Here is a 16,296-nt window from a genome sequence, read left to right as displayed (position 1 = left end):
TTGACATCCCGTGCCTCGCTGGGCCTAATCCTCTCCATATACCACTGATTTCAGCCATACAACTGCTGTTTTTTCTCTGTTTTCAGCCCTCCGACGGTTGTGACTTTGATTACCCACCCTCCCCAGACCCTATGCACCATTCCGGACCATGCCAGGAGCGTACGAGCACGCTGAAAATCACTGGACAGCAGCGTTTTCATCATCTCGCAGTTTCGTTTTTGGGTAGACAGCAGCCTCTTGGCTTGTGTTTTTTCAGAGAGGATGAAGCTACCTCCTGCCTGGACACCATCCGGCGGTGGTCCATGCGGTCTCTAAGTGATTGCTGCATTACACGGTATCTTTTACATCCGCTTGATCATCTACGGGCGTACGATCCTTGGGAGATCCATTCATTCCAGCCATCATTCGGCGGTTGCGCACTCCAGAGGGGGTGGTGACTTGTGGTTTGCTATGGACACACCTATGCACTCATCAGAGGAGTTCACACGAGATATGGCCATGCTCATGGCATATGGGATTCCAACATTCCCAGAGAGGACACCATCATCTTGGGTGGACGGACACTAACCACTCGACACGCCAGATCACTTGCTTACACAGGACCACCTACACGGACTTAGGGATAGGATCTTGGATCTCTTCTTGGACAGGTTCATTGCTTGGATATACAGACTGGAGTGGACCTTCAGTGCTTTGGACTCTCTTGCAATGTTTACCCGCGAGATGCGGGACATCAGGCATCCCGCGACTACATCCGAAGTCACCCGGAGCTTGGCTTAGATGGTAGTGCAGTCGCTCTTCTACACTCCTGATCATTTGGATTGCTACCTTCAGAGTTGCTTACACTCACCCTTAGTAACCTTACAACAAACTTATCTCCCAACCTGGGCAGTAGGCCACTCCCAGCTCATTCACATTGAGAGCCACACCGAGATGCGGTTTGGTGGCGTTGTTGGCGCGAATTCTATTTTGGTTGACACCCGGAGGATTCGAGGCAAGAGATACAAGCAAGACGACGTAGACAGATCTGTCTGGCCTTTCCTCTTCTTAGAGGATCTTCATAGCCTAGACTGCTCAGTCTAGCTTCCCTTCTTCATATAGGATGATCATGGTGCAGACAGCTTGGTCTGACCACATTTCTTCTCAGAGGCCCTTCACAACGCAGAATGTTGAGTTTGGCTTTCCCCTCATCTTGGATTACCCTACCTACTGACAGGACACCATCCGATGGTGGTCCGTGCGGTCTCTTGGTGATTGCTGCAGCTTATGGTAGCTTCTACAGTGTATAATGTTTAGTCGGGCTTTCCTTGATTCAGAGGAGTTTATGACGCAGATTGCTACATTGGGTCTTCTTGGAGTTTTTTCACAGCTCATTGATTGTAACAAACTTGGACACCTTAAGTCAAGATTCTACCGCGACACAGCAGAGATTCACTTCAAAACAGTTATCAATTCACACTTGAGTCGACACGGCCTGGGGTAGTTCCGTGCCTAGAGATATTGGCCCCAAAGACTGGTGCCCCCTTTTGGTGTTTCTTTTTGTATTAATATGTGTTCAAAGTACAAGAGAGTGGGAAGGTGCTCACTCTCAGACTCTGCGCTGTCAGTGCAATGTGCGGGGGTCGGTACTGCTGCCAGATGTCGGTGTGTGTCCGGGGTTTACTGCCACGTCACCCATTTGTGACACCCCTCTCTTGAAAGCATTGTAATCGCCCGCGATTACGCTTGCAAAACAGACAGAGGCCATAAACTGTCTTAGCAGACATTGATTGTTAGTACTGACGCACTAGGAACAACACATCTAGCACATGTACGAATCGACAGTCACATCACAGGACATCAGTTGACATCACAAGATATTATATGACAAATCACATTCAAAATCATTCCAAATCTCAGACCATGATTAATTGACAACGTATTTAGCAATCGCATCTAGGTCCAGTCGGGACCTCACAGATGCCCGATTAACTAATTTATATTGCAATCATGTCATAGAGATTTATGAGACCGAAATGCTGCAGTCATTTCGTCTATCATTTCCTGCACTTAAACAAGTCAAGTACAAATCAATCAATATCTTTTTCATTTTCGGGAATTCTAGTTCATAAAGTCATACAGCAGAATACTGTCAACCCAGCAGTATCCCTGAAACTTAAAGGGACATCAGTGACTCTATATCAAAAATCAGGGCAATCTGTTGACAAAGGAGCGGAGTGACTCCCCTCTTGTGCAAGCTCGCTGCACTAGATTCACCCATGCTGAAATAAGGGTTCTACCGGAGTAGAATGAATGCTTCAAGGTAAAGTTCCAAAATCTGAGGAGTACCTGCTAGGTCCTCCTCCTCCATCCACTTCGCATCCAATGCAGGATAGTTCTTGAATTTAACCAGGACAGTTCTTGAGCTCCTGATCGTCCTCCTTTAATTTCAAATCGCAACGATGTTGATTTGCTGCCTTCTTGTGTCTTTCGTGAGATTTCTCTAAAGCCTCTCGGACCTTGGCAAACGCAGTGTCTAAGTCCCTCGTGTATTGGTCGGCTTAAAAAATCTTATCTTTCGTGCTTAGGAAGGGTGGAACCTTCATAGCACCTTCAATAATCTCAAATGGCGCCTTCCTCGTCGAAGAGTGGATCGTGTTATTGTAGGCAAATTTCGCCAAGGGCAAAAACTTTTCCCATTGAGTCTTTTGAACAGAAATGTAAGACTTCAAATAAATCCAGTACGACTAAATTTGCAATCTCAGATTGCCCATCTGTCTGTGGGTGGAAAGATGACGAGAACTGCAACCGTGTGCCAATGTTCTCCCAAATAGCCTTCCAAAATGAACTCGTGAATCAAGGATCTCTGTCAGAGATGATTATCTCAGGCATGCCATGTAATCTGAATATCTGGGCAATGAACATCTTGCTAAATGATCTGGCTTGACTGTTTTCTTCATTGGAATGTAAGGAGCTTGCTTGCTAAATTTGTCAATAACAGTCCAGATACCATCGTGCCCACTCTGTGTCTTCGAGAGATCAAAAATGAAATCCATAGCAATACTTTTCCAAGGGCGGGTGGGAATGTGTCACAAAACGGGAGCGTACTCGAGCACTTAGAAAATCTGAAAATTATAATACTTTGCAAACATGAGAGAAGGGAGAAGATCGACACAATATTGGGGACCAGAAGATGGGTTGGTCCCCCCCCCCCCCGTTAAGAGTATTCTTTTATTCAGGGAGAATTCGTATACAAGTACGAGAACCGGAGGAAACCCCTCCGTTTGTGTAATCTTAGACCCGAAGGTCATGCTTTTCCGTAAAGGGCTTGGACACAAGGCCGTTCCTTCTCGTAAGGGACTTAGGCGTGAAGCCGTACTTTCCCGTAAGTGACTTAGGCGTGAAGCCGTACTTCCCGTGAAGGGCCTTCCCGTAAGACGGGAGATTCCTGCAAAACAAACCACACAAACACGCGACAACAATTCGTATGGCGAATCCACAATAGATACTTGTCGCTCTTTCGCGGGAAAAAGCGACTTCCGTGCTTCGTAGTCTCGTGATCTCTTGTGGCGGCAGAGTCTTCTCTTGCTGACGTTGGTACCCCCTTTGAGTGAGGGCATGTGGTGCTTTTATAGCTCCCTGGCCATGGCACGAATAGCTGCTCGCGTAGAGATCGCGGCCGTTTTTTTTTTTTTTTTGCGCTGTTCTACCCGAAACAAGGAGAGAGAATTCACTGGCTGGTTTTGTTGCTTTATCTTCTAAGTGGCTGCCCACTTATTAAGTGGGCGGCCGTCATATTTTAAAATTGGTCTGAACCTACCCAAAAACTCAATAAAACCTTATAAGTTAAAACCAATGCATTTCACAACACTTCCCAGGCGTCCCTGGATGCAACCACATGCACGAATGCAATGCAAACATAGATTCCTCACGGGAAAGCGTCTGCCTTCCCGTGATTGTTCCTGCTTTTCGTAAAAAGCTTCATTGAACCCATCGTTATTCTTGTGCTTGCGTTCTTACGCGTATTTTCTTACTCAGTTCGGATTTCCTCCTTAGTCTACGGGATGCCCCCTTACTGATGCACCTGTCACCCATCATGTGACGCATCAGGGGCACTCGTAACCCGGCCCTTTCCACCGAACTTACAGAAACTCCTTCGCGATGTTTACCGTCACCCATCAAATGACACATCAGAGTTGTCCGTTCCTGATGGCATTTCCTGTAGCTACAATCTTTTAACAGTTCTTAGTGTACACATTAAAATATCCTAATTTCATAAAAAGAAATTAATCATTAAAAATAAGAAATAGTCCAATTAGCAACAGAATGGGTAAAGGTTGTAACAATCCTTTTGCTTTATGCCTATCAAACTTGACCTGCTGGCATACCAAGCAACTCTGTACAAAATCGTCCACGTCCTTCTTGAGTCCCGGCTAAAAGAAATATCGCTCCACACCTTTCAAGGTGGTATCAATGCCGTGGTGACCCGTAAATGGTGGACAGTGGCATTCGGTTAGAACCTTTTCCCTCAACGGTTGTGTAACGCACAACATCGTTTTCTTCATCAAGTAGTCATCCCGAATAGAATATCCCGCTACTACCTCCCCATTTTGTATTTGACCAAATACATCTGAAAAATTTGGATCTGGGGTGTATTGATCGACCATGTCCTTGAAGCTGTCACAAACTAGTGACGTGGCTGCCCTGTACACACACCCTCCCCACGTGGACAACCCTTGGAAATGACCCGTTGAAATGCTGACGTGGCATGGCTGTACGACAGTCCCAAAAAACGCGGAATTCCAGCTAGCTGTACGGATGCCCCCCTTTTTGCGGTGGATTTTACGGCAGTGCGTTGGCAGATTTTGGGGATTGCTTTTTTGGCTACGCAAGTTAGAGAGAGAGAGAGAAACTCTTCTGCTTTATTTTAAAAGCTTTTGATTTACCAAGCTTTTGGGGCTCTGCTTTTAGCATCCCTTGTAAAACCTTTATAAGAGTCTTTGGGCTCTCACTTCTCGGAGCATTCGGAGGCAGAGTCTGAGAGTGAGTCCCGACCACTCCTGTGTACTTTGAGTTGCAGATTAATATAAAAAGAAATACCGAAAGGGACGCTAGTCTTTGGGGCCAACATCTCTAGGCACGGAACTCCGTCGGCGGGCCAATGTCGAATCAATTGTGAACTGTGAACTGTTTGAAGTGAATTCTTGTGGTGTCGCGGTAGATTCTCGACTTGGAGTGTCCAAGTCTGTTATAGTGGTATCAGAGCACGGTCGATTTCTCTTCTACCCGGAAATCCGATCCTTTTTACGCGGCACTTATGGTTTCAGACAGAGATCAATCGACTCCCTCTGCATCCGAAGATGCGGGAGGAGAGCACGAAGAAGATTCACGTGAGTACGACCCGTCTCGGCCTACTCCGGCGGAGCTTGAAGAGATGGAGCGTCGACGATTGATCGACGACGCAGGAAAGATGATGCTAAATCGCCTTTGAATACCCTTACATGGTGGTATCCACTTTTGAGATCGACCTTGCTGAAAACCTTTGCCCCATTGAGCCTATCTAGGATATACTCAATGTGAGGCATTGGAAACTTGTTCTTGACGGTCATCTTGTTCAAAGCCCTTAATCAACACACAAACGAGACGAACCATTCTTCTTGCGGACAAATAAGATAGGAGCAGCAAAAGGACTTACACTATGGCGTATGAATCCTTTGGCCACCAACTCTGTGAGTTGCTGCTCCAACTCTTCTTCTTGCGTCTTGTTCAAACGGTAGGCTGCCTTACTGACTGGCTGTGCCCCTTGCGTGAGTTCGATGCGATGGTCCTCCGGCCGCTCGGGAGGGAGACGGGGTGGAAGATTATCTTGCAAGAAGAGGTGCTCATACTTGGTAAACAAAGCTGAATACTTGTCTGGAGCCTTGAGGCTCTGGGTAACTGGAGAGGCATAGATGAAGGCCGCTTTGGCTCCTCTTTGTAATTCATGCTTCGCTTGCACATGGGAGATGAGAGGTAAAGAATGCAGACCCTCCTTACCACGAATCATCATGGGAGAGTCACTTTTGGCATTCAGATTGAGCGTATTGTCTGCCCAATCAATGAGAGGGTTATGCTCATGAAACCATCGAATGCCCAAAATCATATCACATCTTGAGAGAGGAGACACGACAAATTTTCTACGGAAGGAAGCTTGTTGAACATTGAATAACACATCAAGGCACTCTTGCGTAATGAGAGAGTCCATACTGGGAGCGAAGCTCGACACCTCGAGAGTTGTCTGGGTTACTCCAGGCGGGCTCTCTCTACAAGAGAGTCACCAATCACATCATCCATACTACCTGAATCAAACAATATGACAAAACGTTGACCCTTCACATGACCATAACATTTAAAGAGAGACTCATCAATGTGTGTGTCAGAAACATGCGGAGAATCAGATTGGTTCACTAAAGTGCTTGTGGGGTGTCGATGCTTTGGGTTCTTTAGGTGGTGTTGTCTTAGGACATGCCTTCTTTATATGACCCTTGACGTGACATTGATAACATCGACCTTCCATAGCATAAATGATTTGTTCTTTTGGCGTTATGTATTCTGTGATAATTCCTTGAGCAGCTTTTTCATCTGGGGTTAGCTTAGGTTTAGCAGGTGTTTTAGCTTTACCCGTAGATTCATTTTGAGAGTTCATTTCCGAAGGATTGGAGAAAGATGGGCTATAAGAGTTAGCATTCTTACCATTCTTACCGTTCTGTGGGTTCTGAGGAGTTTGAGAGGTACTGTGAGAAGACTTGTTCTCCTTAGGCTTTCCTTTGTTGTGCTTCATCTCTTGTGCGAGAGCAATTGTTACCGCCTTGTTAAGATCCACTGGGTCGAGTACTTCGACATCAAACTTGATATACTCGTCCAACCCAAAAAGGAATTCCTCTTTGCGCTCATCATCCGATTTGCGTAATTGGGTGCTGAGCTGCAAAACACGGTTAGAGAAAGACATAACTGGCATGCCATTTTGCTTGAGACTGTGCCAATCTTCTTTCAACCGCGCTAGGTAGCGAGGTGGCATAAACCGCTCCTTGAGCTTGTCTTGGAAGTCGGCCCAATTGAAAGAAAGGGGCACGCCTTCTTCGGCTTCCTCTAGGTGCGCGACCAACTGTGCCTTTTGCCACGCTTGATACCAATTGATGGCATCTCTGGCAAGATACATGGCTGCCGTCAAAACCTTGCTATTCCCTGTTTTCTTAGTTGTTGCAAAGTAAGCATTAAATTGATGCAACCAAGAATGGATAACATTAGCATCCGTCTTACTGTCATACTTACTGAACGTCAACTACTCAGTGACTGGATTGTTGGAGTCCGCATCTCTACTTGTGCTACCTGATGAACTGCCCACATCCTTGACTGGCTCGGATTTCGAGGTGAGTACTTGTAGGACCAACTCTTGCATGCGTTGGTCCCTTGAGTCACTGCGCCTCATGCTTTAACTCCATAGCCGCTCACCTTTCTTCGGCCACTATGCGCTGAGTTCGCATGCTTGCTTCATTATGGCGCGTTGCACCTCTTGTTGTAGCATCATGTCCATCATCGACTTGACCAAAGCCTCCATAGGATTTGGCGCAATCCGTGGCGTAGATGGGATGGGGGAGGATCGGGAAACAATCCTCCTGGTGTAGAAACTTCTTCTTCACCAACTCCACTCTAATCACCTTCACGCAAAGTATCCATTTCGCTTCGGGTGATGACCATACAGTGAGATCTTGGGTACTAAAGTTCTTGAGGAACTTGGATTCTTGAGGTTCATGGGTTCTTGAGGTTCTTGAGTTCTTGAGTTCTTGAGGTTCTTGAGCTCTTGAGCTTGCAATCGGTGTTTGAGAAGGCTTTTCTCTTACCCGAGCTCGACTCTTCCCTACGGGCGCACCCCTTTGTACTTAAGTTCTTGAGGAACTTGGATTCTTGAGGTTCTTGGGTTCTTGAGGTTCTTGGGTTCTTGAGGTTCTTGAGTTCTTGAGGTTCTTGAGCTCTTTAGCTATCAATCGGTGTTTGAGAAGGCTTTTCTCTTACCTGAGCTTGACTCTTCCCTACGGGCGCACCCCTTGGCGGCCTTGCGCTCACACCAAAGTTGCTTTTTCCCACCTCACGTCGGTTGGTTGGCTGCTAAGTGCACTGTCCGCTCTGAATGAGTGAAAAGAGGAGCAAGGGGAGGCTGGACAAGCCCTTCTTTCTTGGGTTACCTGTCACTCTTCAAAAACACGACTTGCGACCGCAACAAGCAAAAAATTTCTTGTTGTTCTTTCCTTGACTTATACAGAACACTGTCAAAAAGCTCTGATACCTATGTAGTGCAGCGGAAGTGAATGTTGATATTGCTCAAGATGAGTGCTCCAAACTGTGCTCAAGGGTTCCTTTTACTTACGGAAGGAAGAGCCTTTCGTTCCTTTAGAGAGAGAGTGCAGTGATCACAAACAAAGTGAATGCTACTGTGAATGAGAGTGGTGAGACTAAGAGAAAGAGAGAGAGAAGATTACGACACCAGACGGTTCTCAAACCCTTCTCCAAGGGCCCCTCTCTCTATGGCGAGAGAGGTCTATGCTATAGATTGCATAAATCTGGTACAATGGTCTGGATGCAATGGACTTGCCGACGATGTCGACGACAATGATGAGGATGACCAGGACGGGCTGAAAACTGAAAACTCTAGGGCTGAAATTGAAACCGGCCCGTAGGGCGGTAGACGTTAGCTTTCACCTGATTCTTTCACACTTGACTTTACGACACAAAGCAATGACTTAAAAGGAACTTGTAACTGGGAATGGGATTACACTTCAAAACAAAAGCACGGCCAGGAAGCTAGAATGCTCCCAAGCAGACAGCGACCCCTGTAGGCCCCAAAGGTTGGCGCCCCTTTCGGTATTTCTTTATTCTTTAACAGAGAGAATAAAACCTGTGATTTCCTACAAGCTGCATGATGGAGCTGATGGTTATAATGTCTTGTGGGTGACTACCATGGGTCTATACCTTGCACTTTCCTTCAAGGGTGAATCTGGGCTTATCCTGGATTCATCTAGGTATATTTCTTTATTCTTTAACAGAGAAGAAAACCTGTGATTTCCTACAAGCTGCCCCGCACAATCTGGGCTGAATTCCATCTGTTCTGGCTTGATTTCGGCAGCATAACTGTACTAGGACGCATTACAGTCAGTATCCCCACGCAATAGATGACTTTCCCGTCCCATACGATCACTTTGCAAAACCTGGCGAGAATCTGCAGCACGCTGAATTCTCTGTTTTCTGCCCCGAAAATGCGCCAGATCACCTCTACAACGGTCCCTCCTCCTGGGGGTATTAGAGACCATTTAGGGCCGAAACCCTAAACGTGCAAAAATGCACAACAGGCTGTAATTCCCTGTTTCGGGCTCCGTTTCGCGTGCTAGTCGCATCTGTAGCAAGTCCTCGAGCTCTTGCACCTGTAGGGCTCTTGCCTCGGCAATCGCGCATGAACCCACACAACTGTACATTGGTCAAATGAGAAGCCCACTTGAGGGGCGTAACATAACTGCCCGTAGGGGGGAGAGAGAGCAGTGCGTAGTGTGCAGGGCATCACTCCTGGCACCGTACTGTACATAAGAGGGAAAGGACCAGTTGCTTTTGGGAGAGTTCAACTGCTTTTGGGGCTCTGCTTTTGGCATCCCTTGTAAGAATAAAAGGAGCCCAAGGGCCTCACTCTTCAAAGCATATGGACGCAGAGTTTGAGAGCCAAGGATCCGCGGGAGTTGTACTTTGATCGAGCATTAATATAAAAGAAATACCGAAAGGGGCGCCAGTCTTTGGGGCCAATCTCTCTGGGCACGGAACTTCGCCAGGCCGTGTCGACTCAAGTTTTTAAGATGTGAAGTATTTTAAGTGATTCTCTCATGTGTCGTGTCGGATTCTCGACTTGGGGTGCCCAAGAATGTGACAGAAAGCTAACTGTAGTAAACGTCGACTGATTTTTGAGCACAAATCGCCAGGCTGATCTGAAAACTGGAAACGCTAGGCTGCTCTTCTGCTAGCGCTAGGTGATCAACAACTTGTTCAAATGCTTGGCTGCCCGGTCCCGAGAATTTGATTGACGCAGGGAATGGCTCGTCGGATTCCTCTAGCCCAAAACTATATGCACGTCATGCCAGATGCCTACCGTAGTGTATGAAGATCTATCAAAACGCGTGTACAAACCATTTATGAAGGAGGGTTCCAAAACTGGAAAAGCTAATCTATGGACTCGTCCGGACATGCAGAACCTGTGAGCAGGCTCACAAAAATGCCAGTACTAATCCTCCTAGGATTTTAGGCACCCTTATCTAGGAAGAAGGGGAAAGCTGGCTCTGGAAGTCAATGAAGCATGTCCACGTGGCACACAGAGCCATGTGCACGTGACAATTCTACACCCGCTATTGGGCGCTGATGATGTTGGTGGGGATGTCGTGGTATTTAGTCAATACTATGCATGATGGAGCTGATGGGTATATTGTCTTGTGGATGACTACCATGAGTCTGTACCTTGCACTTTCCTTGAAGGGTGAATCTGGGCTTATCCTGGATTCATCTAGGTATATTGTTTAGTCGTATAGTGGACATGTAGACTTCACATTGTGAGTTTTTGTTCGAGTTACAACCAGTTGATATTGTGCTATTTCTTTCTATCTTTTGTGGTGTGTATGCCCTATCAACTACCACATTTTTGTGCTAATTTTTATGATTTAAAGCTTCTTTAACTGCTAGGCCTCATTATGGCTGAGTCTGCCCTTGATCTCTGGAGTCATGACAGAAACTCGGCACATTCAACATTGTGTTTCTGACAGGTTCTCATGTGTGTGTACGTGTGGTGTGCGCTGTGTTGGGAGCATATGTTAGTACCTAGCTCTACACCCACTATTGGGCATTGGTGAGGATATCGTGGTATATACTATGCATGATGGAGGTGACGCTTATATTGTCTTGTGGGTGGTGACTACTATGAGTTCATACCTTGTGCTTTCGTTGAAGGAGGAACTAGAACTTTTGATGGACTAGAATTGAAATTTCCAGGGTTAAAAGGGTAGAAATCACAGATGCATTTACTCGGACAAGAAAACATAAAGTGAGATATATACTGCCAACCTGTTCAGTGAAAACCGCATAACGGATCCAGACAAGTGTCCTATAATTTTAGTGGGGTCTGAGTAATTGTTGTACTGGGTCCTAGGCTCTATGATCTATCCAATTGGTTACACTGGGACTCTGGACCCTTGGCCAACCGTAAATAATAATCGTTACAACAGGTCGTGGACTTTGTCCAACCGTTGTACCCGGTCCAAGACCGCTTAGAGTGGGTCTTTTTAGATTCCAAACTTCCATAAAGTCCAAACAAGTTCAAACAGATACCAACCAGATCCAAGCAAGCTTAATCAATATACAAGAAGTTCAGACAAGGCTCAAACAAGATCAAACAATTGCAAACAACATTCTCAAACAAAGTATCTCCAAATAACTTATAGCCAGCTGCTGCATAGCCCATAAATTTTGCATAGTGTAACCCCATTTTGGATAGCCTCATCGCCCCTCTCTTTGACTCTTCGTAAGATATATAGTGCCCCACCCCGCCCCCCCCCTCAAAAAAAAAAAAGGGACTCTCCTCCCTTCTGTGTGTGCGCGCGCACGCACGCTAGTGCTGCACGTGGAATTTTTTCTCAGTTTATAGATCTTAAGTCATTCTTATAATTTGGGGGAGGCTAGATTGAATGTTCTTGGCATTGTTGGACAAAGTACTGCTGCTTGAGAGGATTCTGTTTGCAACCTTCTTACAGCTGTTGTTGCTTGCCAAAGAACCTGCAGCACCTGGAGCAACTGACTAAGAAAGCACGAGCATTGGCAGGAGAAGCTGTATGGTTTAGAGGATTTTATACATATACCCGTAAAATAATTTTTTGTTGATTGCTTTATCGATTCTAGCATAACCTTGTAAAAAGTTTTGTGCAGGAACCTGAAGACGTTTCTTTAAGCTCCATTGCAAGCAAATGTACTGTCCTGATTTTGACTTCACAGAAGATAATTTTATTTGTAAAACTTGAGGTAATTATTGTTAATGTTTGCCAATGGCAGTGGCTAAGCTTCAAGAAGTGCACTCACGAATACAAGAAAGTTTAGTAAGGTATTATAGTTTCTTGTACCATGTAACAAATTATTCTATTGTATTACATCCCTATTTTCAAAGTTCTGTGAAGTGTTTCAGGAGACATTAAACTGGTTTTTTTTGTATTAGTGGTTCTGAACAACTCATAGCAGCTCGTCTACGGCAGGAGATAGGTGATGCGCAAGCAGAGTGTACAAGTGGTTGGTCTTTTTTGCTCAAGTCTTGTTATTTTATCTTTTTTCAAAATAATGGCTTGGAAGGGAAGGGGATGCTGTCTTTTTCTTTCTAAAGGGCACATGTAAAGCTTTTTTGCATTATTGCATGTCTTGTGGAAAGGGTTCACCTCTCTTATTCTGTTGCTTTGCTAATCAAGCTTGACCTCAAATAAGTGTTGTTATACTGTTGTGAGTTTGTATCATGGATCTTCTCACATTTTTGCTTTCATGCTCTGCAGTACAAATTGTGCCGGAAGAGGCATTTGATGACCGAATAATAACAAACATTTTTAGAGAAGTGAGATTTTTTATTGATGCGTGATGGAATGGTTGTTTCGACATTGAGAAGCGTAATAAGCATAGAAGTTAATTTCTGTCGTATGTTCAAGTTTCCATGGAATATAGGGAAAGACAGCAATGGTCAGTCAGAGGAGTCAGCACGGATCTTGTATACTATAGAAAACAAGGTATGAAAGTGGTTATCAATGTCTCATGCCTTTCTTTCCATAAGAAGGGTCTAAGTGGGGCTCTAAGTTTCAAGTCTGCTTGTGGGACATGTCTCATGCATTACTTTCTTGGCTGTTGGCCATTTTTGTTTAAGTTGTGGTTCTGATTGCCAGCTCATATGTGGCTTCAAAGATTATCAAATAGCTGTCCAGTTTGACACATACCATGAAGGTAAGTCTGGGTTCTTTGCATAGTTCTTATGTTCTATTAGTTATTTGAGTGGTGCCTATTTGAAATAGATCCGTTTTTGGCAAAAGATGCTCACCATCGTGTTTTTTGCAACAATGAGCCGTGGAATATATGCCTTACTATGCAAATAAAGTTTTAAGCATACTAGTTTTAATTATGTAACACAGCGACTGCTGGTCTTTTAAGTAATGATGTTTTTTTACTTTTATGCAGGAAAGCTGGTGGAAAGTTTCTACTTAGTACTGGTGGGACGGTCTGCTTTTGAAAGTTTGTGTGTCCTTACACATACGATTCCCTTTTATGTACCTCTCAAAGAAGTTGAAAGAGAATATCTTTCGTCTAATGCAGCGGTACACTAGCAGAGTTCCGATTTCTCTTGTAGCTACATATTTGAACCAGCATGTTTTGATTTCTTTTCTGGTTTTGGTCATATTGCTAGTAGATGTTTATCAGCATTTTGGGCGATTTGCTGCAAGCATATGTATCCAGGCGTGAGCAGGTATTCTAATTTTATTATTTCTGAGTCCTTTCAAAATAAATTTTCAAATGCTGTGTTGCTACGATTACTCTGCGTGCATGTAAGTGGGCCTTTTTGCATCAGATAAGAAAGTTCAAAGAGACCAGGTCAGATAAATTGAGGCTCATTTCGCATACTGTGCTCTGTGATGCTGTTGATTTTATGGTGGAAGAATCCGACTGGTATTGTGTTTCCCTTCTTGTTTTGTGTACGTGAGTCTGTGTTTGCCTTTCTTAAAATGGCCTCTGTGTGATGCAGCAAGGTAACAGTGAAGCTTGGGTATGAGGACCTGCATTCTGATTTACCTTCTGTAGCAAAAGTAGCTGTGTGGCCGCCTCCAGCTTCGAAAGGCAAATTTCCAGCTTTCTTTTCGAAAGACCGCAAGCCCAAGACTTCTCCCATTAGTTTGCTGTTTGCTGAGATCATTCTACAACAGGAAGTCTTACCTGAAGGTGAGCTTCTACAGTGATTGTTTTGGCATGCTTACACAAGAATTGGGCAATGCTTTGAAACTCACCAGTTTTTTGTAGCAAATAGGAGATTGGAGATTCGGAGGTAGAAATGCTGCCCTAGGTTAATACTACTGTGCAAGCCTCAGGGAATCCAATATCAACTGCTTCTTTATTCCTTAGGGCAGAGCAGTTTTTTACTGTCAAAGTTGGGGGTTTTACCCATTTAGCCTCCTTTCTTCTGCGTAACTTTAGCCTGCACCCGACAGATGTGTGCCCAGTCAGCACCCCGAATGCTTTGGACTGTTTGCCAATCACATCCTCCCACCTCAGGGCTCTTAATATGAATTGCAGCTGCTTGATCTCTGTCACGCAGGCAGCCAGAATTTTCAGGCCGCTGGATATCCGCTAGGTCAGCTGTCAGAATTCCCTACAACTGACGCAACCACAATCTGCCACTTCTCACATTGTCGTAGGTTACAGTTGCTCCTCCCGACTTTGAGGCCCGGGAATGGCCAGTTGGTGACCATTTCCCTGTAGTGCATGCTCTTGCATGGCTTCCGGCCTCCGTCAGTCTCCATGCAGCCAGCTACATTACAGGGAATGGTCACCAACAGACCATTCCCTACCCCGTAAGGTTGGGGGTCGTGGGGCAGCTCTTCCCCGCCGTACATCCACTCTGCTTTCGGAGCCGGAAAATGCCGGAAAATTTGCTTACAACTGTCCGATGATTGACACCTCAGCACCTCTGGAATACTGCTCATGCCCTCCAATCAAAGTGCATCAGATTGGTGCACACCTGCACAGAAGTGATCATTACACACTTGTACCCGCCACCTGTCGCTTGCTTATTGGCCCCCTCCCCCGAACCTTTACGGCCGGGAAAGGTCCCTTCATGATCTTCTGCGGGACCTTTCCCAAGTAATTATTGCTCCTGCCCATGGCTTGCGGCCTCCCCGCCAGTCGGCATGCAGTCGTATTATTAATGTGAAAGGTCACTAAGAGACCTTTCCCTGCGTCTTACATTCCTATTGACGTCATTGTGATGTAGACTTGAATGTGCTTAGTTATTAATTTGTGGAAACAAATTGGTAATTATGTCGGATTTTCCAGTGCTTTAGTGTGGACTGAAATGTAAGTGTTTGTGGTTGTGTAAATATTTCAGCTTATGAGAGGTTAGTGAGTGGCTTGAATGCCATACTTGCTGGACGGCCAGTAGATGATCCAGAGCTGGATGCTAGTGCCTTGGGGGTCAATGAGCAGTTTTGAAGGCATAACCATCCGATTATATACGTACTCCCTAGCACTCGATAAGAGTTAAGGTATAGCTAGCTCTCATAAGTTTTAAGGAAAACCATGGTGCCTCTCCTGAATAGTGTTTTGGAGGTTTTTATGTTTGACTTTTCTAATATCTGTTGTGTTGTTTTTTCAGGGTAGGAGCATTTGGAGGTGAGAAGTTGGCCTTATTTGAAAAAAGTCAGTTTTCTAGGCTAACACCTAGATGAATGTTGCATTTTAAGCTGGCATGAAGGAGTGTACCCGTGTATTATCTGTTGAGAAATACGCAAGTTGGTATTTGCTGGGAATCACGTCCCTTGTCCAAGTGATCGGCCTCCTTGGTGTATTCAAGTGTATTGAGGACCGTGCTGTTATAAGCACTGGGAGGCAAATGGTCTTCCCATCAGATAAGAGGGGCAGTCACTGACGCCGATAGGAAGTTCCTCACTCGAGGAATGTACCGAGGAAGAACAATTGTAAAAATTGAATGGGTCCTCATTACCCCAAAAAAGGGGAACAATTTTCCCCTCCAGCAAGACCAGCACACTTGAAGAGGATGGTAAGTCCAAATTGTAGGCAACTTTGCCTATGCGTTTTATGACCTTAAATGGACCACGACAGTACAATCATTGAGAGTAATTTTGGTGTGAAGTGCATATCTTTTAGAGGCAGTTGGCATCCTCTATATTAGGTGGCTTGGGCACTTTTAATTCGTTTTACAAGAGGTCTTTTCCCTCGACCTGTTTCAATTCATACAGTTTTTTTTAGTCCGTACGTATGTGGCCAATTGTATATGGCTCTTGAGATTTTGCATTCAGGCATGCTAAGTATATCAGTCATGTACTTGCCCTTAGAGTTGGCACCATTTGGGCTTTCTAAGAGGTCTTCTCAAGTGATAGAAATCAGCCCCTTTTTGCGCAATTACCCAGAGAGAGAGAGAGAGAGAGAGAGAGAGAGAGAGAGAGAGAGAGAGAGAGAGAGAATTATTGTCCACGAAGGTCAATAAGCTTGGAATATTCTAGC

At 45.1% G+C, this 16,296-nt stretch overlaps 1 protein-coding gene across 1 annotated transcript in view; it reads left to right on the top strand.

The window, feature by feature from the left end:
* LOC147464920 (centromere protein O) overlaps positions 1-15,978 on the top strand; it is a 45,181-nt gene extending 29,203 nt beyond the window's left edge. The window contains exons 8-20 of the mRNA XM_086524315.1: positions 11,812-11,868; positions 11,965-12,004; positions 12,088-12,136; positions 12,248-12,318; positions 12,573-12,631; positions 12,723-12,800; positions 12,954-13,011; positions 13,243-13,379; positions 13,472-13,528; positions 13,631-13,728; positions 13,805-13,998; positions 15,161-15,317; positions 15,428-15,978. Coding sequence (XP_086380441.1) covers positions 11,812-11,868; positions 11,965-12,004; positions 12,088-12,136; positions 12,248-12,318; positions 12,573-12,631; positions 12,723-12,800; positions 12,954-13,011; positions 13,243-13,379; positions 13,472-13,528; positions 13,631-13,728; positions 13,805-13,998; positions 15,161-15,264 — 1,002 coding nt within the window. The 3' untranslated portion in view covers positions 15,265-15,317; positions 15,428-15,978. The remainder of the gene's footprint in view (positions 1-11,811; positions 11,869-11,964; positions 12,005-12,087; positions 12,137-12,247; positions 12,319-12,572; positions 12,632-12,722; positions 12,801-12,953; positions 13,012-13,242; positions 13,380-13,471; positions 13,529-13,630; positions 13,729-13,804; positions 13,999-15,160; positions 15,318-15,427) is intronic.
* The last annotated feature ends 318 nt before the right edge of the window (positions 15,979-16,296 follow it).

The sequence above is a fragment of the Adiantum capillus-veneris genome, chromosome 1 (genome assembly GCF_014529385.1).
Source record: "Adiantum capillus-veneris isolate H3 chromosome 1, ASM1452938v2, whole genome shotgun sequence".
NCBI lineage: Eukaryota > Viridiplantae > Streptophyta > Polypodiopsida > Polypodiales > Pteridaceae > Adiantum > Adiantum capillus-veneris.
This window is presented reverse-complemented; position numbering and strand designations above follow the sequence as displayed.